Source organism: Recurvomyces mirabilis (genome assembly GCF_035927965.1).
Source record: "Recurvomyces mirabilis strain CCFEE 5264 chromosome Unknown scaffold_20, whole genome shotgun sequence".
NCBI classification, from domain to species: domain Eukaryota; kingdom Fungi; phylum Ascomycota; class Dothideomycetes; order Mycosphaerellales; family Teratosphaeriaceae; genus Recurvomyces; species Recurvomyces mirabilis.
In genome coordinates, this window is record NW_027041954.1 from 220,194 (window position 1) to 242,823 (window position 22,630).

At 53.8% G+C, this 22,630-nt stretch overlaps 9 protein-coding genes across 9 annotated transcripts; 4 read left to right on the forward strand and 5 right to left on the reverse strand.

Annotated features, from left to right (window-relative positions):
• Window positions 1-79: 79 nt before the first annotated feature.
• LTS14_007331 (uncharacterized protein) lies at window positions 80-1,846 on the forward strand (the record flags this gene model as incomplete). Its single annotated transcript, XM_064840023.1, has 4 exons — window positions 80-259; window positions 312-719; window positions 770-1,713; window positions 1,771-1,846. 4 exons carry the CDS (start codon window positions 80-82, stop codon window positions 1,844-1,846), a joined length of 1,608 nt encoding a protein of 535 aa, XP_064692344.1.
• Window positions 1,847-2,711: 865 nt separating this feature from the next.
• LTS14_007332 (uncharacterized protein) lies at window positions 2,712-3,449 on the reverse strand (the record flags this gene model as incomplete). Its single annotated transcript, XM_064840024.1, has 1 exon — window positions 2,712-3,449. One exon carries the CDS (start codon window positions 3,447-3,449, stop codon window positions 2,712-2,714), a length of 738 nt encoding a protein of 245 aa, XP_064692345.1.
• A 414-nt stretch (window positions 3,450-3,863) lies between these two features.
• LTS14_007333 (uncharacterized protein) lies at window positions 3,864-5,646 on the reverse strand (the record flags this gene model as incomplete). The annotated part of the gene is made up of 4 exons (XM_064840025.1): window positions 3,864-4,694; window positions 4,747-5,404; window positions 5,462-5,519; window positions 5,568-5,646. 4 exons carry the CDS (start codon window positions 5,644-5,646, stop codon window positions 3,864-3,866), a joined length of 1,626 nt encoding a protein of 541 aa, XP_064692346.1.
• A 941-nt stretch (window positions 5,647-6,587) lies between these two features.
• On the forward strand, window positions 6,588-8,513 carry GUT1_2 (Glycerol kinase; the record flags this gene model as incomplete). The annotated part of the gene is made up of 2 exons (XM_064840026.1): window positions 6,588-7,872; window positions 7,927-8,513. The coding sequence occupies 2 exons, from the start codon at window positions 6,588-6,590 to the stop codon at window positions 8,511-8,513; spliced, it is 1,872 nt and encodes a 623-aa protein (XP_064692347.1).
• Window positions 8,514-12,541: 4,028 nt separating this feature from the next.
• Window positions 12,542-13,271, reverse strand: LTS14_007335 (uncharacterized protein; the record flags this gene model as incomplete). Its single annotated transcript, XM_064840027.1, has 3 exons — window positions 12,542-12,709; window positions 12,781-12,908; window positions 12,968-13,271. The coding sequence occupies 3 exons, from the start codon at window positions 13,269-13,271 to the stop codon at window positions 12,542-12,544; spliced, it is 600 nt and encodes a 199-aa protein (XP_064692348.1).
• Window positions 13,272-13,899: 628 nt separating this feature from the next.
• Window positions 13,900-16,893, reverse strand: LTS14_007336 (uncharacterized protein; the record flags this gene model as incomplete). The annotated part of the gene is made up of 1 exon (XM_064840028.1): window positions 13,900-16,893. One exon carries the CDS (start codon window positions 16,891-16,893, stop codon window positions 13,900-13,902), a length of 2,994 nt encoding a protein of 997 aa, XP_064692349.1.
• Window positions 16,894-17,100: 207 nt separating this feature from the next.
• On the forward strand, window positions 17,101-17,473 carry MRPL27 (60S ribosomal protein L27, mitochondrial; the record flags this gene model as incomplete). Its single annotated transcript, XM_064840029.1, has 2 exons — window positions 17,101-17,286; window positions 17,348-17,473. 2 exons carry the CDS (start codon window positions 17,101-17,103, stop codon window positions 17,471-17,473), a joined length of 312 nt encoding a protein of 103 aa, XP_064692350.1.
• Window positions 17,474-18,857: 1,384 nt separating this feature from the next.
• On the forward strand, window positions 18,858-20,882 carry LTS14_007338 (uncharacterized protein; the record flags this gene model as incomplete). The annotated part of the gene is made up of 2 exons (XM_064840030.1): window positions 18,858-19,715; window positions 19,788-20,882. 2 exons carry the CDS (start codon window positions 18,858-18,860, stop codon window positions 20,880-20,882), a joined length of 1,953 nt encoding a protein of 650 aa, XP_064692351.1.
• A 227-nt stretch (window positions 20,883-21,109) lies between these two features.
• LTS14_007339 (uncharacterized protein) lies at window positions 21,110-21,945 on the reverse strand (the record flags this gene model as incomplete). The annotated part of the gene is made up of 2 exons (XM_064840031.1): window positions 21,110-21,418; window positions 21,475-21,945. 2 exons carry the CDS (start codon window positions 21,943-21,945, stop codon window positions 21,110-21,112), a joined length of 780 nt encoding a protein of 259 aa, XP_064692352.1.
• Window positions 21,946-22,630: the final 685 nt, after the last annotated feature.

Sequence of the window (22,630 nt, forward strand, 5' to 3'; positions counted from 1 at the left end):
CCCTCTTTGTCTAGTTTCTCCGATCCACAGTCGTCGCCCTCGACCAAACATTGGGTACTGAAGTCTACTAGCAGCGAACATGGCAGGCTGGGCTCACGCCTTCAAGCTGTCCAAGCAGGAGTTGGCAGAGTCTGAGCCTCCTGGAACTTCACGACTCGTCGAACATGAACTTCACCGCACGCGTTCTGGGCGCGACACGAACTCGGACACGATTGTTCTGATTCCTCAGCCTACACAGAGTCCTCTGGACCCGCTCAATGTATGTACGGTTGCACGCGTGTGAGATCGTATCTACTGATACCGCTCCTCAGTGGCCAGTATGGCGCAAATACGCTGTCCTTCTGACCATGTCTCTCTTCGCCTTCCTCGCCAGCTTCGGCTCAGCCGCGATTGCTCCAGCGCTCCCATTGCTACAATATCAGATTTTACCACCACGGTCGCTGGCCGAGCTTGCCCATCTCGTTGCTGTCAATGTCCTACTGATCGGATGTTCGAACATCTGGTGGGTGCCGTTGAGCAACACCTTTGGGCGTAGGCCAATTCTGATCATCTCGATGCTTATCTCCATCTTTGCGAGCATGTGGGGCGGTCTGGCTACGTCGTTCAACAGCCTTCTTGCAGCAAGAGTGATTCAGGGTATCGGGTTCGGGCCAGCTGATACCATCGCTCCGGACTGTGTCGGCGATGTCTTCTTTGTGCACGAGCGTGGGCGTGCTATGGTATGTCGAATGATCTCGGAATGCCATACACTACTGATGTGTCTCTGCAGGCTATCTACACAGTCTTCCTTGCCTGCGGTAGCTTCATCAGTGGTCTTACTGGAGCCTACATCGCTGGTAATCTTGGATATAAATACGTCTTCTGGATAACGATGGCGCTGTTCGCCTTCAACTTACTGCTGGAGATCTTCCTCGTGCCGGAGACCTTATTTGATCGCCACGCACACCTACTCGCCGAGCAGCACCCCAGCGTGACTGGCGAGGCCTCAATCGTTGAAGAGAAGTCGAAGGTTTCAACGGTCGAGCGACCTGTGCCCGTCGGCAGCATATCATTTGGCCAAAGCATGAAGGTTGGACTTTACCGTGGCGACCTGTTGAAGCACTTCGTGGATCCGTGGCGCAGTCTTGCATTCCCAGGCACCTGGGTCGTCATGTTGCACTACGGCGGTCTGCTCGGTGGAATCGTGACGATCTCAACCGTGGGTCCTGTCTTCTTGGCCATGCCTCCGTACCTGTGGGGCAAGAATGTAGGACTGCTAAACGTCGGAGCACTTATTGGAGGTTTCCTGGGCTTCCTCTTCACATACTTCTTGGCCGATCGCTTGACAACCAGAAGCGCTAAAAAGGAGTCTCATGGTCTTGCCGAGCCTGAATCTCGTCTTCCTGCCATGTTCCCAGCACTTTTACTGGCTACAACAGGCATCTGGGCTTTTGGCTTCTCCGCTACGCACCCATCTCCACATGCGTGGGCTGGTATGGTCGTCGGTTATGGCATGGTCGGCTTTGGTATCATGCAGATCCCCTCTATTGGCTTCAACTACCTGCTGGACAGCTACCATTCGATCTCGGCAGACTGTTTCGTCATGACTACCATCTCTCGATCAGTAGTCTCCTTTGCCTGGACCTTCTTTGTGGCTCAATGGGTCGGTGTGGCAGGACCCGCGCTTCCATTTGGGATTTTTGGTATGCTGATGGGCATATTCGGCCTTCTTGTGTAAGTCTATATATTCTTTCGCCTCTACTCTGAATGTAACGCTAATCGTGACCACAGCATTCCTCTGTGGTTGTATGGTAAGAGGATGAGGATCGCTACAGCAGCATATCTGCCTATGCGTGAGAACCACTAGGCATAGCGGCTTATCGTGCACAACTATCTTGTAGCTCGGGTATGTACATCCACATCAAGCGCAATACCTTACAACCTTTAAAGCGGACTTGGATCTAGAACGCGGCTTCGGACTGCTATCTACAATTGTTTCATCTCAGCCACTGATGGCAGAATTCGTTCGCTGATTGCTCGCAGCCCACACTTGACTGAACATCTGTGGACTCGCACGCTCGCCCTGACGACCATCCCCATTCGCGGCATGAGCTTCATGGCGCGGTGAACTTTTGTGCAAGATACTCCAACGAGCTAATATCTGCGCCGCAACAGCGCATGCGCATTGATATGTTGACTTTACACCATACAGAACTTGGCGGTCCACAAAGACTTTATCAAGACAGTAATCCCCCACATATCCGAGACGGCCTGCGGCAGCGGCAGTGGGAAGTCCGAGCCTCCCTGCAGGCTAAACTGGTAGCTAATGAAGTATTACGCCTCAGATTCGATTCCCTGCCAATGCGAGGGCGAGCTGACAATTGCTGCCCAGATTACTGGGACGATGCAACCAGAGTGATAGCCTGATGAGATACGATTCTTGGCTGACCCGATCCTGCCTATGCACAGACTAGAGTACTTTGTGGCCAATAGCTTTCGGCACCGAACCTCATTTGGGCAGAACGCTCATACTAAATACGGATCTCTTGAGAGAGGGTTGTGCTGATTTTGTATCTTGGACGCAGTATCCTAAGTGCTCCCCCTAGCCTCCATCATGTCGCACATTTGATCATGATACATCAGGCGAAACTCATGAGATGGCGAGCCAATCCTGCTATCATTGAAAGGGCCAGTGTCGGTCACCAAATCATGCGTCTAACGAGCTTTGACGACTATCGAAGCTGCAGAGGTAAGAATTGTCGCCGGATGTCCTCAAGTGCGTCGCTACCAGAACTATCCACTTCGATCCTTCGATCCTCGTCTGTTCTTACCAAGCCTATCATGTTGTCCTTGCCGCGTGTAAGGTCAACAATCATGCGTTCCTTCTCAGGCAGATTGGCTTTCTTACCACCCAGCCGTGGTATCATTCGAATGACGGAGGAGAGTAGAGCTACTTTCATGTTGAGGTTGTTGTTTGCAACGCCAGTCGACATGAGCGAAGGTTTGGGTAGTCCCTCGTAGTGTATTACGATTGCGCGCTGTCGATCTGTGGCGTCCTTGTTGGGCGCGGAATGGTCAACTTCATTGCAACGGTATGACATCCATGTGTCGAGATTCTCCAGGTCGAGCTGTTCCGGTACTTGCGTGATAGACATCAACACGAAGAGCCTTCGATTCGCCGACAATGCCTTGACCTTCCCTTCCGGCAAGGCATCCAGGTATGTAGCGACGACATTGAAGTCGAGATGTGCCACCACGCGGATTGACAGCCTTGCGTTGGCCAGAAGGATCGGGCTGTATTCACGGTTCCACTGTCGACACACAAGTAACGGCGCCACGGGCTTGCTATACTTGCGGCCTTTGGGTGCCAGATTCAAGGCAGTTCCTAGTGCGAGCCATTCGAAGATTTCGTTACGCAGTTCAGATGGAAGTGCCATGAACATGGACGCTTTGGAAGTGTCTAGTTGCATTGCCGAGTTGTGGACTGATCGATCTTGAGCCTCATTTTGAACAAGTCTCTTGAGACGAGATAGCATCGTGAATGCGGCCTCGGCGATGGAAAATCTGATCCTCCAACTGTGGTATAGAAGGGTAGTTGGAGAGGATCAAAAAAGGTGGGTGGTCTGGTGATGACATACCAATCTAGGCTGATATGGAGCGGAGAAGACACCAGATGATTGGACGCCACCAATGTCTAGTGTCAAAAGGAAGGAACATGCTACGAGATGGAAGGTATTCTGCGACGTCTTGTTCAAGAGAATGATATAGATACCGCGAAAGCTGCAGCTTATGTACAGTGATTCAGGAAGCGCCGTTGCGTTGTCGACGTTCGTGACTCAAGAGATTCAGCATTCGGTAGTTTGTAAATCAGGAAGGCCATCAAATCATGCGAATTGCGCAGTGACAAGACTCTGAGCCGGAAGCTCTAGTTGTACAACGCCACGCCACGACTTCGGAATCTGCACATCGACGAAGTCGTCCTGGTTCGTGGTCTGAACCAGCCTAGTCATAGAGGCTGCGGGATCTGGGCTTTGCAATGTGATGCTGACAGCAGTGGTCTGGTTGTTCATGAACAAGACACTCCACGTGCCAGCACTACCCTGACCATGACCCCAGCCGGAGCCCCAGCCCCAGCCAAAAAAATGCTGGTTGCTATTCCCGCTGCTGCTCATCTTGGACGCGATAGCATTCACTCCAGACGGAAGCTGCTGCTGCGGAATGTCGTAGCGAACACTGCCAGGGCGATGAAAGTAGGCAAAGTGCTTGAGCATGAATGCACGCTTAGTGTAGTAGATGTTGAAGTCCCGTGTCTCATTATAGTTGGGGTCGTAGTACACCAATCCTGAATTGTAGCCTGCTGTCTCGTTGATCGACGTCGCGCACTGGATGCCATCGATCTTCGGCGAGCATGGCAGTGTTGTGGCAGCGGTCCACCAATCAAAAGATTCTGCTTGGACCAGTGTTAGGAATTGCCACACATAGCGTGCCACGATCAAGGCATTCGCCATTGTCGGATCGTATTGTGCGCCGAACACTGATGGTCCGCTACCAGCTGTGGTACTGCAGCAGGTTTCGGTGAATTTGACAGGTGGTGGGTTGCCACCAGTCAGGCTCCGTATTGACTCATAGTATATGGTGAGGTTCGCATCATCCGGATAATCGTAGTTATGGATCGCAATATTCGAGAGATCGGGAGCTGATGCCGGAAGCCAGTACTAAGATCTCGCTTTAGTATCCGGATCGGTCGTTCGGGTAGGGTATACTTACTGGGTCTTCTGGTAGTGCCTGCTCCACCACTCGACTAGTCTCGTCGCCGATGATATCGACGCTACTAGCGCTGGAGTCGTTCAGTGCTAATCGCAAAGCTTTGAATAGTGGTGCACGCAGGGACGGAACGACGGCCATGCCCTCTTGACCACAGTCTGACCGGTTGTTGTCTGGCTCATTCATCGGGCTGATATATTTCAGCTCGGTAATGCCATGCGAAAGCCAGTAAGAGAGCACAGTAGTGATGTAGTCCGCAAACGAGGTGATCTTGTCTGCAGTGAAGCTCCAGCCGCATGCCGCACCATTGCCTGCAATAGCAGAAGGAGCTGCGTTAACGAAGAATGTGATGTATCTGTTGACAGGGTCAGTAAGATTGCCAATTACTGCTCGCATGGCTGAAGCGTACGGGACTGCATATTGTTGAGCCATCTTCAGAAACTTGACTCCTGCTTGATCGCGATTCCAGTCGTAGGTGCCATTGCGGAGTAGGAAAGATTCGACCCGAGAGCCGTTCGTAGTCACTTCCTGGGTATCGTCGCCACCATCACCGCCCATATTGTAGCGGTAGGAGGACAGCCATAGACCATCTTGCGAGAACAGGAAATCGCCGAGAGCTGTCTGCGTGCTTGGGGGAAAGTGGACCAGATCGTTCGGCCACCTGTTCAACTGAAGTCAATGGGAGAGTGGTTACGGTGGGTATGATGTGCATGCTCACCATGCTCCAGACGCACCGAATGAGGTCAGTGTCTGCTTGGGCTGCGGATCAATTGTCACTGCAGACGTTAGAATAAATGAAGCTGACAATTGGGAGTCTGTCCTACCAGTGTTGGCATGGGCGGACGATGATAGTGCTGCCAGGACGATGAATCTGGCCGCGCCGCGGCTCCAGGCGTCGTGCATGCTGAGGAGATAGGCGAAGAGTGATGCTGCTACGAGGAAAAACACCGTAGCAGAAAGAATAACAGGTATTCTCGAGTTTGCCAACCACATTCTTATAGACGATTTATGGTCTCCATCCTCGTGCTTTGCGCTACGTCGCGGCTGGTCAAGCGTGCTGCAGAAACACGAGGTCTTGGAGATGCCGTGAGGGGTGCACTTGGTGGAAGAACTCTACCATGCTTGAGAGACTGTGGCGTTGGAGGCCGAAGCTGGCAATCGATCGTCGACCGCGGAGGCCATTCGGGACGTGGAGGGTGGAAGAGGCTTGGGGGAGATCGCCCGAGCTTATCTCTTTTCTCTGCCATATCAGGTAATCATTTGAGGTCTCACAGCCGAAAGAGCGTATGTCTTTCGAGGCTCATCTTTGTACTGCGTTCCGAAGGACATAGACTTTGTTATGATGGAGGGTGTGTATTTTGTCGTTCTAGCATGGGCCAAAACAAGCTTCACGGCTGGTGAACTTTCTGAATCATGCACTCCTCCTCCCATAGCTCTTAATGCCACTTTTAACAATATCATAACATCCGACTTGCTTCATAGCACGCGGTCTTCAACTATGATGATTGATTTTGGCCAGGGCGTACGGGTGGACATTCGCTTGGCAACACACACGGTCTCTTGTCGGTCTTTGATCTTTCAGTGGGACAGTGGGTCTTGCTTTTGAGAGACCCCGAGCCCTGCCAGGAAACGTCACGCGGGCATCAATCGTGCGTTCCACATCATATGCAAATGTGCGATAAGTATGGTGAGATCCAATGGAACAACTTGGTAGGACTAATCCCGACCATTTTCGCTACTCTGCTTCCCTCCTTTGGCACCTTTCAATTAGACCGTCGTCCTTGCTTCTGCAATCAATCTCACAGCAGTAGAGGACGAAGCGCAGATCGAATTTGATCGCTCCTATGTCTTTAACAGCCAGCGCTGTCATTTTCCCACAAAAAGGTGCGGATGAGTATGAGGAAGGGATGAGGAACGAAGACAAGCAGTCGCCAAACGAGCTCAACGAGCAGAAAGCTAATGACGAGATCATGAAAAAGGCAGGGCAGTCGGCATTGCAGGCTGAGCAACAAGGACAATCTCCCTCAGACAGTGCCAAAATCGAAGAGGTACGCGGGCAACAAGAGAAGCTTCACGCAGAAGGTGTCACAATCGAACCATCGCAACCCGGACGACCTGGACTACCTCGCTTTACGAGTAGCAAAGAGAACGTACTCTCCCAATTCTTCATTGGTAGTATAGACCAAGGGACGACAAGCACAAGATTCATTATATTTGACGGGACAGGGCAGCCGGTCGCGAGCCATCAGCATGAGTTTAAGCAACATTATCCAGAACCAGGGTGGCATGAGCATGACCCGAACGAATTGATCGCCTCGGCTGAGGTATGTGTCAGCAAAGCAACGGCGACTTTTAAGGAACTAGGGCATGATATTGCAGACATTCGGGCAATCGGCATAACCAATCAGAGAGAAACAGCTGTGGTGTGGGACTGGGAGACCGGCGAGCCGTTATACAACACTATTGCTTGGCCGGACACGAGAACGAAAGGCATTGCAAGAGACCTGAAGGACAAGGAAGAACGGCTGGGCTTGAATATCGCACAAATGACCGGTCTTCCGTTGTCGACATATCCTTCCTCTGTCAAGCTAGTCTGGCTATTGCATCACGACGAGAAAGTCATGGAGGCCTACGAGGCGGGACGATTAGCGTTCGGAACCGTCGATACATGGCTGTTGTACAACTTCAATGGCAAGGACAACGAATATTTCGTAACCGACACAACGAATGCAAGCCGGACGATGTTCATGAACCTGCATACCTGCCAATACGACGATACTCTGCTAGAATTCTTCGGAATTGACAAGACGAAAGTCCATCTTCCGCGAATCGTGCCTAGCTCGGATGCTCGTGCATACGGTAAGATGGTCGGGGGATCCCTCGGAGGTATGAGAATTACAGGTTGTCTCGGTGATCAGTCTGCTGCTCTTGTAGGTCAGCAGGGCTTTAGCCCTGGATCCGCAAAGAACACATACGGTACGGGATGTTTCCTACTATATAATGTTGGTGAAAAGCCGGTTGTGTCCAAGCATGGACTGCTTGCGACCGTTGCATATGACTTTGGCGGCCACCGTAAGCCAGTCTATGCGCTCGAGGGGTCTGTTGCTGTTGCTGGCTCAGGTGTGAAATGTAAGTATTCAATCAAGAGTCGGGTAGGTCGTTTCGAAGCTAATGTGTCCGCAGTCATGATGAATAACATGGGCTTTATTACGCACTCGCACAAGATCTCAGAGCTTGCGGCTTCCGTGGACGACAATGGTGGCTGTGTATTTGTAACTGCGTTCTCAGGCCTCTTTGCGCCTTACTGGATTGACGATGCGAAGGGCACAATCTTCGGCATCACTCAACACACGCAGCGCGGCCACATAGCTCGAGCAACACTCGAAGCCGTATGCTTCCAGACCAAGGCCATTCTGGACGCCATGGAGCTAGACTCTGGCCATAAGCTGGCCGCATTAGCCGTTGATGGTGGGATGTGCAACAGCAATCTTTGCATGCAGACGCAGGCGAACATTACAGGGATCAACGTCGACAGACCCGCGATGAGAGAGACGACCGCTTTAGGTGCTGCTATCGCGGCTGGGTTTGCCGTCGATATTTGGAAGGAGTTCGATGAATTGAAAGCTATCAATCAGAAGGACCGAATGATCTTCACGCCTGACATCAATCGAGAAGAGTCTGCGAAGATGTTCAAGAAGTGGACGCGAGCGGTTGAGATGTGTCGAGGTTGGCTCGATCCCGACGAATACGGGGAGGACTTTGATGTGTAGATGTGGTGTACGAGCGGTGTGGGTTATTGGTTTAGCAGGGGGAAGTCTTCAGGCTCGCATGATACCCCGGAGTGAGATGCAGAGTGGGCAGTCCAATGTCAATACAAATATATGCATAGATGTAGATTTACATATCATTCCGTTGGCATCCTTGCGCATTGAGCGGGTAGCCACGACTCCCAATGTCACCATTGCATGAGCTTCCTCCCCGACCGTGCGCCATTCGATGAAGACGTACTGTGAACCAATGGCCGCCCTGGCCGTGGTAGGTCACAGTCCGTGGTACACAATAGCACTACATCGAGCTCGGGTACAGCGAGCCACTAAGGTCCGGCCCTGAATGTAGCTAATGCAGGAACGATGCAGACAGCTTGACGTGTCCCGACCACCATGACACTCTTGTCAACGAGTACCTCTCATGCCTCCGATCGCCACCCTCGACCTACGTCCGGTTCAGACCGTTGCTGCGGATTCGGGATACCGATGTCAGATACAAAGGTTCCGCCCGTAGACACTGGAGATCACATTGAGAATTGGCAAGGTCCAGCCTACTCTCACGAGACTAGATCGTTGACATTGCCCAGAGCGAATGTCGGTATCTTGATCGAATAATGAAACAGCAGTAGACCCCAAGACGACGACGGCATCGCGCCACGACAATGTGTGCGCAGGATGCGGGATCTTCGGCCTCGCATGCTGTTGGATACAGTACACCTGATAAAGCAACGCGGATGCTGGTACGACGCACATGGCCATTAGAAATGTCACAAACAGCCCGAGTCCACAAGGCAGACATTTCTTCCTCGGACAGTTGCTCGGAGACGTCAAATGCAAACCCCTGCACCGATCTTCGCGTTGGGCATCGCATGGAGAATATTTCCGTGCGTATCGCAGGAGCCGAAAAGCTCTCGACCATTATTTCCTAGTATCTGCCATGTCGATACTCCCTTTTCTGCCCTTTGAGGATAACGGAGAAGTACTTTCAATGCTGCTTCACGCCTCCCGCTCCGCCTCCCTGCCAACTGGCTACCGTCAGCAGCCGCGCAATGACCTTCCGCCAAGAGCGCCACTCATCTCTACCATTCGGTGACCGGCACCGGCCCAACGGTCATGACACTTCTCGGCTCACCGGTTAGTGATCTCGAGTGCCGGCTGGGACAATGCGAGGCAGTGCGTAGCCCGGCAGTCTGGTTCGACCTAGCTGCTTGGTGGAGATGTTTTATGAAAGTGCAGCAGACGTCGCACAACCGCCTTCCATCTGTTCTGGCGAGAGCGGTCTACGCATGGTTTCGAGCCCTGGCATGCAAAAGAGGAAGGCCGGTAGTTGCTGACAATTACTGGGGCACGAGCACGGTACACGGGCTCGCTCCTCCATGACCTCAGCTATTCCTTACGGCATCAGATTCCGGGTGCTCTGCTCACTGGCGAATGGCATCTCCCAGGAACCAACACTCGGCTTTGATTCGCTGCCCAAGGATATTCTTTTCGGAGGTTAGGACGAATCGGCGAACAAGACGGTCGACCAACATCGCTATCGCTTTCTTCTTTCAATATGCGGGCATGTAGGACCTGGGTCTGGACTAGCACATTCGTTTCATGAAGGCTTCAGATCAGCGGGGGACTCTTCAGCCTGTCGTGCATTGCAGTGAGCACTGTTTGCCGCCACAGTCGTACATTAGCAACGCAATCGACTGCCACAAAGTACGATGTTCAAACACACGTTGTTTGTCTCTGGTAACTTCCGAACTGATGTCTTACCACTCTCTCTCTCTCTCTCTCGGAATCAGCTGCCGCACCCTACCACCATTGAGACACTGACGCTGACGACGACGACGACATCGGCTTACCTCGCTGAAGCGATCCTTGAATGCCAGAGTACGCTGCAAGTCAAGTGAGAGAATGTGCGACTACACGCAAGTCGAGTACAATTGCACACATCTTCGCTTCCTCGTAAGAGCTTGGTGTTAGCCTTCACCACCCCAATCTCTGCCCGAAACATTACTGATCCATAGCAGGTACCAAGTATCAAGAGACACATAAGCGATGGTCAGCTCATTCATACACGCATACAAGTCATACAAAAACAGCTGACCACCATCTAGCCCACCCAATGTGGTGGCCATCGAGTACCGACTTCATGAAGACTGCAGTAAGGTCAAATTTTCTAACCCCATCTCGACCAGGCACTGATCCATCACACAGGCGATTGCAGATCATCCACAGCCAAATTCGACATCGACCAAGTAAAGACCAGAACGAAGGTCGATGGCAAGGAGCAACCGCAGTCGACCGGCGAGTCATCCAAGTCAGCTACAGAACCGCGAGAGGAGCCACAGATGTCCTAGTCGACAGGTAGACGATCTTCTGGGTATGCCGTAGCGGGTACACAATGTGCCCAGTTGACTTCTGGCATGTCATCCTAGAACGACGTGCTTCAAGGGAACGATATATCGAAGACAAGTCGCTCCCGGTGCAGGTAGTTTAGTCGACCCGACGAGACGTCATCCATTTGCCAGCCACGATCACCGAGAGCTCACGGCAAGTCGGGTCCTTCCAACATCGTATGCGGTGAAGTTTGCGCAAGGGTGGTACAGAAAGCGGGCCATCGGAGAAGCACAATCTGCATGCACAACGGCTGGCCACATCCGGCCACGGTCACGCCCTCGGCTCTTCTGACCTTATCATATAACATCTACAGTTCGACTGGCTTGACAAGACCGATACCAAGGCACGACCGCGGCTGGCGGCGACGCTCAGAGGTCGGGCAGTGGAAGATCTGCTTGGTGAGCCAGCCGAAATTGACACAATGAAAATGGTGGCAGTGGAAAAAGGCGCAAGGAGGACATCTGACGATCGCCAGCACAAGATGCTACCGCCCCTCTCCTCTATCGTGCACACGTCCGCTGTAATACGCACAGGACACACTCCGATAAATAGTAGGGCAGATGCACCATCGGTAGCAAGGCCATATATCGTACCGCTGGAAGGAATACAGAGTCATCCTACCCTGATCATACCTCAGTAGCGGACCAGGTTGAGAGGCGGCTACGCCACACGACAAGTCTTGGCTTGTGAGATACTTCTTGGCTATTCATCAGATTGTTCTTTACCAAAGAAGATCGGCAACACTCGAGGCGGGGGGCTGATGGAGAAAGCGAGGGCGATTCAGAGGCTATGATCGCCAAAACACTTGATCGGCGAACTCATCCAAGGGGGAACCCTTCCTTCGCATAGAATAGGGGAGGGATAAGATTTTCATCTCACCATTGGTGTCGGTACCCCGAAGCTCACAAGTCAGATATCCGCCGCCTCGTAGCACCACTGCCGGACTGTGCGCCACTCATACCACTTCCGCCAGTAGCCGGGACACCGGAAATTCTCGCTACTACGAATCGAGCGGGAACGTGCTGCCGCTCGTCGTGATGCTGTCTAGCGTACTAAGAAAAGCGCAGAGAGTCTGGATCGCGGCGCCTTCCTGAGAGGAGGATAGGGGAGTACTGTAGCGGTTTGCATGGTCGGAGATGATTTGGAGGTGGACGGGGGCGGACTGGTTGGTGTGTTGTATCAGGGCAAAAGAGGGATGAGGCAGAGCGGAGGTGAAAGCGTGGATGGGCAGCGTATTTCGAGAGTGGCTTATGTGAGCAGTGGCGTCCGTAGTACTGAAGAGTAATGTGAGTTGTGGTTGCGGACTCGATTACATACGTATGGGTGGCAACAGCAGACGAAGCGCTTAGCGGTAGGCTGGGTGGAATGGAATGGCAAGGTCTGCTCTGAGACTTTCGTCGACCTGGAGGTCAATGATGAGGGACGTGCTCTACTCGACAATGTCAATGCGGTCTGAGACGGTAAAGCAGGAAGAAAGGGCAGTGTAGTTTCTGCCGCAATGATTGAAAACGAGCATATGCCGTTTGCAAGCATACTCTGCTCATCAGAATTACCACTTGACACGCGACCATCATTGCCTTAACCCATCGAGCTGCGCAAGCTTACTCGAAATCCTACTCGGAGCCGTCACTGCAAGCTCGCTCCTACGCGAAGACCCTAGTAATATTCGTAGCAACACAAGTCGGATTCTGCGGCTTGCCTTTCCCCACAACCCAAGCCAGAGTCTGGTATGTGTAGCCCAGATTCGTCGTACAGACGTACCAGCGATAGTAAGCCTTGTTGACATAAGCGATTGGTGAGACCGAGTCATCCTAGTATGAACATTAGCAGAGAAGGAGAGAAGGTCGGGTGTCTTGGAGCTTCGAGATGGTGGGGAACTTACGGAGGTACTCTGGATATTCATGAGGTTGTGCTTGTCGAAGGCGACCTCGAGACTGGCGTAGCTGGGTTCGAAGAGCAGGCCAGCGACGTTGGAAGTAGGGTTGACGGAAAGGGAGAGCGGCTCGGAGACTTGGACTGTCATCAGCTCACAACCTCTCAAACCAGCCGAGACAAAAGCAGACACCCACGATTGAAATTCGACCCCATAAGGTCATAAGTCAGATAACCCGGCGTACCATACACATCCGCCGGCTGAGCGAAACTCGACGTGTTGAACTGGAAGCTCGCATACGTCAATGTCGCCGTGGCGTTGGGCAAGAGGGTGCCGAAGGCACAGAGACCCTCGATTGCGGCGCCCTCGTGGCAGGCGCCGAGGATGGTGCCGTTGAGGGTGTGGTTCTTGGAGAGGAGCTGGAGGTAGAAGGGGGCGGACTGGTTGTATTGGGCTGTGGCGAGGGTGGTGAAGAGGAGGGAAGCGAGGAGGGTCAACATTTTTCGATTTGGTGTCGTCGGTCTATTAGTTGGTCTGTGATTTTACTTGTGGGTATTGAGATATGAACGATTCGTGCGAGTGAAGGGAGGACGCAAGGGTACATGCCAGTCAAGAAAGAAGTTAAGCAGTTGTGAATAATGTACTTGCCCTCCATTAAAACCCACCTTGCTCCCGCACCTTTCCGCCTGCTCCTCTGACGTACGAACATAACAAAGTCCGGCAAGTGCGATCTACGGAAACTATAACATGCGCGTGATGTTCTTACGGGAAGGTATGACCTCGTATTGAAACTCCAATATAGCTACAGCAGGCGCGCTAACAAAGGACGCGATATGTATGTCGTGCAGATTGCGGGGCGTGTCGGCATTCATTCGGCCTGATACAGTACTTCAACAAACTTTCTGCAAACCGATACGAGATTCCAAGACAATAGACAAAAGTGACAAGATTTGACATGGCAAGCAACACACACACACACACGTCCGCCTCGTAGTACAACCCTACACCCCTCAGCACAGCACAGCACAAGCACAGTACAAGCCTGCACAGGTCCTGAAGGGAAGGGAAGAAGAAAAGGAAAAAGTAGCATTCCCAAGCCCCATCTCAAACAACCACCCCCATCAAACCCTAAACCAACGGCCTCTCCATTGCCCCCACCACCACCCCCCCCTTAACCAAAACCCTCGGCCTCGTCCCCCGCTGAAAAACCTCCTTAGTCGTCCACTCCGGCCCCACCGGCCCCCTCAGCGCCCGCTCATACTGCGCACCATTCTCATACTCGCGTGGGAGAACAGCGGCAAGGTATTTCTTCCCCTTCCTCTCCGTCTTCTCACTCACAATCACCTTCTCCATCCCTACCCGCCCATCCTTCCGCTCCTCCGCCTTGACACCACCGCCAGGGAGTTTGCGTTTGAACAGAGGGTTATGCACCGCCTTGGCGTTGGCCTTTCGGATCTTCTTCGATAGGCCAGTACCGGTCCAGGAGCCCCAGCCCGGTAAGTGGGAGGATGTCTCCTGCTCGTCTTGGTCTGCGATATCGGCTTCTTTTTCGGCTTGGAACGCGATCTCCACGTCGTCGCCGGCGAAGGCGCGGCGGTGATAGGCGGTTTTCTGTTCGGAAGCGGTGAGAATGGGATCTGCAATGGCCGCCTCTTCGGCGTCGGAGGTGGTAGCTGTCTCGTCGTTGTCGCCGCCGCCGTTGGAGTAGGGTACTGTTTGCCAGCCATTGGTATTCCCTGCTGGTTTATCGTTGGCAGATGGCTTGACTGCCGCAGCAGACTTAGCTGATACCGTCTTGCCTTGCGCGCCTTCCTTGCCACCGACGGTGAGGTCAGTAGATAAATCGATCGTCTCGGCAGGTATCGCGGACCTCTGCTTCCGACGATCCTGCTTGCCCTTTTTCGCATTCTCGCCGTTCAACCATGCACTACTGAGCCCGACACTCTCCTTCTCAGGTTGAACAGACGCCGCTCCCGGCTCCCTTCGATCACGACCCAAAGCTGCTCGGGATAGGGGTCCGCTAGCCGCAGCAGATTTCTTCATCGCGCTCTTCAACGGTGCTTTCTCTTTCCCGACCGTAGCAGCAGCCTCGCTCTCAGCCTCCACACCCTCCTCCTCGCCAGACATCTCACCCTCCTCCATTTCCGGCTTCTTCTGCTTCACAGCCTTCCGCTTCCCATCCTCCCTACCCTTAGGCCCGAAGATAGCTCTGCCCAGACCACCCTCCTCCTGCTCAGCCGCATCATCACTACCATCCTCATCACCCTCAGCAACCGCCATGTCCCTCCTCATCCTCTCAATATCCTCCTCATTCCTCTTACGCAGCCGATCCTCAGCATCCCGCATGAATTTCATGCCGCCTACACCCTTCAACTCCGCATCACCCTCACCCTCGCCTCTCAACCGTCTGAGCGCAGCAGCATCATCCTCTCCCTCAACCTCCCCATCATAATCATCATCGCTATCCCCGCCCCCTCCACCCTCCCCCCCAACATCCTCCCCACCCACCCGCCTCCTCAACTCCTCCTTCCTTCTCGCCTGCTCCAACACCCCCTCCCTGGCCCCCTCATCCCAAACCATCCGATTAGTCCCCCTCATCGCCCTCCCAAATTTACTATCTCGATGCTTCGTGCTCATCCTCTCCTCCGCCCGCTTCCTCTCATTCCGCTCCTTCTCACCTTCATCCATCTCCACGCCCAGACCCTCCGGATCCATCAACGACCTCTCCCTCCCCGCCAACCGTTCCCGTTCCCGTCGATGTACACGGCGATAAGCTTTCGATTTGATCTTACTTATCCTCCTCGCCTTAATCTCCTCGCGGAACAGCAGCTCGCGATTCCGACGTAGTTCCGCCCGTCTTTGCATAACTTCCTCAACAGGAAGATGATTCGTCCCCAGTTCCTCCGCCTGCATGATCTCGTCTTCGCCGTCCCCGACGATCTCCGCACCGGGTCGGGGAGCAGTCATACCGCTCTCCTCCATGATCTTGCGGATATTCTCTTCCAGTTGACCTTGCGGTTTGCCATCAGTGACGAACTTGTCTTTGCCCATCGGCTCTGTGCGCGTGGGGTCCACAAGCGGGAAAGTGAGGAATTCGGCTCGACGGTTCTGGATCACGGTGTCCCGCCAGCGGTCTAACTGCTCTTTGGCTTTCTGGTTGGCGATCTCGCGGTCTAGACGGTCTTGGTGGCGTTTGGGGAGGGGTGCTGTGAGCTTTTGTGGGACTTTGGACTTCTTCCTTGGTTTGATGGCGGTGGTGAATTGTTTCTTCTCTGCTGGGTCCATGTCGGTGAGGAGATCTTCGAGGGAGATACCACCGACGTCTTCGGCGTCAGGGAGAGTTTGGGTTGGCTGTTCGGAGGCGTCCAGGGCTTCCATTCGATCACGAAAGCGAGCTAAGCGTTCTTGGTCGTTGGCACCATCGTCTTCTTCAGAGTCTGGTTCGGATATATCTTCGTCCTCGCTCTCGTTCTCCTCATCTTCATCGTCGTCTGCACTTTCCATATCCGCGTTCTCATCGTCAAGCATAGTAGCTAGATCGACGCCCTCATCCCCGAAATCATCTTCTTCGTCATCTTCGCCACTACTATGTTCAGCCTCGTCCAGATCCACCTCTCCACTTGACTTCTTCCCCTCCTTCCTCTTCTTGATTACACCCTTCCCACTACTCGAGCCCCGGAAAGCAAACCCCTCAAACCTCTCCTCATCGCTCTCCCCAAACGCCTCGTCGGAATCCAGATCGGAATCCTCATCCCCCTCCGCCAAGCCCCCCAACACCCACTCATTCCCCTCACTATCACTGCCCTCCTCCACCCCATCCTCGTTCCCCTCCGCCGCTAACCCCCTGCCTCTGCTCTTCGGCAACTTCCTGCGTGGCGTCGAGTCATCCTCACTAACATCCTCCTCCTCCTCGTCAACCTTGTCGTCACCCGAGTCTGTCTTGCGACGTTTCTGGCGGGGATTATCGTCTAGGGATTCGCCGAGACGATGTTTGGCGATTCTCGACGGCTTGATGGTGTGCGAGGCGATGGAGTAGGCGTTGAGGTTTCGCTTCTTGGATTTGTTCTTGGCGGTTTTAGGAGCGGCGACTGCGATCGAGGAGCGGGCTAGTCGTGGAGGCATTTCTGCGTGTGTTTGGCAAGAATGTAATCTTTCTCGCCTCTAAATTCTCGAACATGATGCGCCAAGATTTCGCCGAATGAAAGTCGTGGGATACGTGGGACGAAGATCCGTGCTCATGTCCGTGGTTGCCCGCACGTTAAGATGAGATGGACAATAATAGCTATGCCATTGCATAGCATAGATTGTGATCAGTTCAGCTATAACACGATGCAGCCAACCCCCATCCTCCAACGCGCCATCAAGCGTCTAGCCCTCACAACCAAACAAGGCCCGCACAACTACTACAAGGGTAACCGTACAGGCGCCATGGGCCAGCATACCAAGTACGGTGGCTATAGGATCGCATGGGAGAAGGTGCGGACCTATGTCTGTCCTGATCTGACCGACTTCAATGTAAGTTACTATGTATGGGCTGAGGTGGCGATGATGATGCTGATGCTTTGTGATTGCTTAGCTGACCCCGTTCGTCGCGAGACGCATCGAGAAGAGGAGGGATACCTTTGCGCATACGGAGACGGGGAGTCCGATGGATGGGAAGGAGTATTTGAGGCGGTGGAAGGAGGAAGGGGGAATCATTTGAGGATGATGGCTGGTATGACGAAGATGATGGCATGCGGTTATTGATGGCTCAGGACGAAGCTTTTCTCGAGCATTTGGCCTCAAGAGAGAGTCTTCAAACACCGAGTCCATCGTCCATCGTCCATGTGAACTCTTCCCCCGACCGATCGAAAGGACGGCCCTGAAGTATAGCACGAACACAGCACAACTTTCGAGTCGACCTGCTGGCATTTACTTGCGCGGCTTGAGGGCGTAGAGCCCTGCTTTCGCGGTCAGAGAGCCCAGTACACGCCGACATCGTCGCGAGTCACCCTAGCCTTCCTCTCGAGGCCAGGGAGACAGTGGAAGACCCACGGCAACCGCGACTTCCTTGGGACAACAGCCTGCCAACAAGCTCGGAGCACGGGAAACTGAACTGCGTACTGTTCGATGCTGCCACCGCTCAAACTTGCGCGTGAGAGCGAGCTTAGGTGGACGGACTCGGCACGGAGACTCGCAGGTCAAGGTGCGTATGCCGAGCGGACCAAGGGAGCGCTTCCTCGAGCGCGTCACTTATGAGAGGGATCTGTGAAGGACGCGTATTGGAGCACAGAGCTTAAGTGCTGCGAAGGCAACGTCAACGATGCAACTCGCCTTGTACTGCTATCATCGGATGTTTCAGATATGGAGGCATGATCGGTGGGCAGCGAAATCTGTATGTCGATAACACACAAAAAGTCAAACTTCGCTTCCAAGATTTTCCCACCCGAGCTGATAATGCAGCCACCATCTACCAAAACCTCCCTCAAACCCTGCACCATACACGCATGACTATGACTATACTTCAGAGTGCGACATGTGAATCTACTCGGCGGTGCCCAAAACGGCAAAATTCTACCTTGCGGTGGCGAGCCCGATCCAATTCACCTCTTCACCGGACTGAGTCATGTGTGGTCCGTGCGAGCCTCTGCTTGTGCATGTATATAACACTGCAGCTTGTTACCTTCGACCTTTTTGGTTTCGCATTTGTGGCAGTAATACTAATACTAATAGTTGGTGCTGTGTGCAAGATCCTGGACGCTAGGAGAGAAGACGGTCGTCAGCACGATTGAGACACTGTCTGCTTAGCAAGAAACGCTTGGTCACTCCTACGACAATACCTGGACTTTCGTTTACACTACCACTTGGACAATGCTGGATTGCCGTAATTAGGACATTGCTCATCAGCACAGTACAGGCAGACCCGCCACTACTTACGCCCTCCTTCCCAAACTCGACCACGTTCTTCACCAGATCTGATCAAAGCAATCGCCGGCTCAGCCCCAGCTGCAGCCACGCCACGTCGCATCACATATCTTCTTCAACAGCTTGAACAGACCTCCTTCAGCATGGCTACCACACCCGACCAGACCACCCGTAATTAAACCATGCTCCGTCAACGCCTCCTCCGCGACGTCGCCGAGCTTGAAAACAGCCCTTATCCTGGCATCCGGCTCGACATCAAAGATAGTAGTCTGCATACCGCCTGTCTTATCCTCTCCCCGGAAGGCGAGAACCCGCTCCACCTCACCATCAATTTCGGCGACGACTACCCCATCAAACCACCGCAGATTACCATTCAATCGGTTGTCGACCACCCGAACGTCTACGACGACTACATCTGCGCTAGCATCCTCAACACACAGGAAGGTTATACGCCCGCATACACGCTCAACGGGATCTGTATTCAAATGCTGAGTTTCTTCGCTTCGGACATGATCGAGCAGGATTATGGTGGTACCGTAAGTCGGAAGGGCCATGATGCTTCTTACCAGTGTGGGACCGACCAGGGGTTCGACGGCTACCGATGTGCGAAATGTGGCTTTGGTGATGAGGCGTCTGCGAGGAGACGCCCGGTCCCTGGTGCCGAGCTGGCGGATATCCCAGTGAGTGATGCGCCCTCGCATGAAGGTATCACCTTCCTGCGACAAGCAAAAACGACTACGCCGGACCCAAGCAAAGCACTGAAAAGACAGAAGCTGCTTCTCATCGACTTGCCAAACGAGCTCCTGGTCCTCATCACGGAGCACATGGATGAGCAGTCTCTCTTCATCGCTGCGCGTGCCTGGAACGGGTTCAGTCGGCTCCTCGCTTCTCACAACCTCCTCCAGGTCCGCGAGATGCAATGCTACACCCTGAAAGCCGGCTTCAAGACCCATAAACTTGGAGTGGGCGTGTACATCGAGCGTCGCAGCATCCAGTCCGAATTCGATATCATCTCCGAAGATGCCTTTACCAAGCTAGGCGTCAGACGCTCGGTACAGGGTCTATACTTCGACAACTGGCTACCCCTACCACTATCCGAGAACCACTGAAAGAGAATGGGCAACGCTGCATATGACGCTCTAGCCGCAATCGGCACTAGAGCCCAACTCGCAGACTCGCCCAAGCCAGTCGACGTCCTCTACGCCTTCATGAACGATATCACAGTCAAGCTCTCACAGTCCACTTCGGAAACCGCCGAGCCGCCAAAAAATACCTCCTACCTCTACAGTTATGGCATGCAAGGCAAAAGCACCCTCACCCACGCCAGCGAGAAAGCAGTAGAATCCTACTTCCAACTCTACCACCTCCTCATCGTCATGGCTACCGACCGCCCCAAGATCGCCGAAGAAGCCAACGCCCGCATCAAACGCTTCCTCGACGGCGAGCGCGACAAAACCGCCTGTCCGAATCTCGGCCACCTACTTGTCACACTCCTGATCACCGATACCTCTACCTCCAACCCCGTGGATTTAACAAAAGCCATCATCAAAGAAGCAGTAACCCGCAACGTCGTCTGGATGCTCGACGCCCGCGGCGCGAATATGCCAGAGTTGAGCTACATGGAGCCGTCGGAAACCAGTCCCTATCGTCTGCAGAAGAGCTTCGAGGCGAGCAAAACTTCTTACACGCTCCTAGTGTTCGCCCATCTTATGCTCAAAACCGTCACCGATCCCTCCCCCTCTCCCACTACTCCCACCAACACGACGACGACGACACCCAAAAATCTCACCGAAATCCGCACCGACCTCTTCGCCCGCCACGGCGCACCACCCCCCGGCGCCGCCGCCAACCTAGCAGCTGAGATCCGCAACATTCAGCGCGTGAAAACGTTCCCGGCTTTCCTGATGGCGATGGATGTCCCTATGCCGACGCAAGCGGCTTTCACGCAGTTCTTACGGGGGCCGGTGAGGGAGAGTATGGAGAGGGGTTATTCGAAGTGGGGGGTGACGCAGGAGGAGGCGTTGTTCTTGAGGTTGCAGAGGGAGCCCGGGGTGATGGTTGCTGAGGGGCTGGGGGCTAGTGGAGGGGTTAGGCCGGTGTTCACGTTTTTTCCTGGGGATGGGAGAGGTGGCGGGCTGAGAGGTGGGAGAGGGAGACGCGGTGGGAGGGGTGGTGGGTTCAGAGGTGGGAGGGGGAGGGTTGGGTGAGCGGGTGGAGGATTACAGGCGCCTGCTGTCAGGGTGCAAGAGAAGGTGATCTGAAGTAGAGCCCCTCTCGCTTAGTCGGTGAGACCGTACGCTCGACGTAGCTACTAGCTTGTATAACGTGATATGACACAATACCAAGAACCACAATCAGCATCGAAAATTGACATTGACAATGACGTCGACTAACCACGCCCCCTGGTTCGATACCCATACTTCGGGCCCAGAATCTAAGTAATCAACATCCCCCCCTCACAACCAATCCCCGACCCCGTCACGAACGCACACCGCATACTATACAAATACGCCTCGGCCGCCTCGTCTGCACCCGCAATAGCTTTCACCAGCGTCGCGTTCGCGAGATGATCAGCGACTTCCTGTTTTCCCTTGGTCAACCCATCGAGTAAAGTCGTCTGAACGGGGCCCAGGATAACGGAGTTAGCACGGATGGGTGCTAGATCGACGGCGAGAGCGCGGGCGGCGACGTCCATGCTGGCGGCGCCGAGGACTTGGCCGATGCCGGGGCGGGGTTTGTAGACCTAGAGATCGTCAGTATGGTTCTGTGTCTGTAGGTGCTAGTGCAAGTGAGACGTACGAGGACGCCGCTGGAAATGGTGATGCTTGATCTGCGGGTGTCGTTCATATATGTCTTGGCGAGATGACATAGGGTCAAGGGCCCGTAGACCCGAGCTGTAGATGCGGTCAGGGCATCTTGACTGGTGGGATTGCCGCCTAGGGTGGCGCTAGAGGGACCGGCGGCAGTCCAGACGATATGGTCGATTTTGCCGCCTGGGAACTTCTCCGTGGCGGTTTTGAGGATGGCTTCGACGTCGTCTTTTTGCGTGGCGAAGTTGCTGATGTCGCCGACTATGTAGTCGATTAGTTTGTCTTTGGCTGTGGGCCCTGCTTTGAGAGTTTCAACGGCTTTCTCCAGCTTGTCTTTGGAGGAGGAGGAGACGATCACGTTTGCGCCGGGGAGTTGGGAGAGGGAGAGGATGGCGGTGGCGAGGCCGATGCCTGTGCTGCCGCCGATTACTAGGACGTTGTTGCGGGTATTCAATGCCATGATGTGAGCCCGCGGGTCGTAGATTCTAACGAACCCATGCACCTGTCGTGGCTCGCTACATGTAGTGTACCTTTAGCATCGGAGTCGGAGCGTCTTGCTCAGCCGCGGTCCGTTCCAGTCGGATATACATGGTGCAAAGAGCTCCTATGCCCTATTGATATTGCGTGATGAGGATACGGTTGCGTGCGTGGTAGGCTGAATGCAATGCAGAGACATTGGTCAGCAGCGGGTTTGTCCGCGGATCATGGGGGAACATTTGTTCCATCCCCAGGCGCCGGGAGGTCTTCAGCTCTGTCTACCGAGCATTAATTCACACCACATCGTCAAACCATCGCTTTGTCTTCGAGACCGGATTGTCGTGCTTGAATTCGGCCCCGGAGACGGATGTTTGCTAGAGTCACACTTCATATTGCCTATGTACTCTTCATACATTCAGCACTTCTCTGTCTTCCTGCACGCTCATCGTTGCGACATCTCATGAATCATGGAGTAACCGGGGCCACAACTCGGCCTGCTGTACATGGTCTCCTCATCGCATCTTCATATGTTCGTCGTCTTGTCCAGCCATCTTGATAGCAGTTGGTCTGACTAGCAGTGCATACCAGTCCGGCTCGTGGCCGTACGTATCCGTGAAGAAGTCGATGAGACCTTACCCCTTGCAGTAGTTGGTCGATCAGTTCATGCG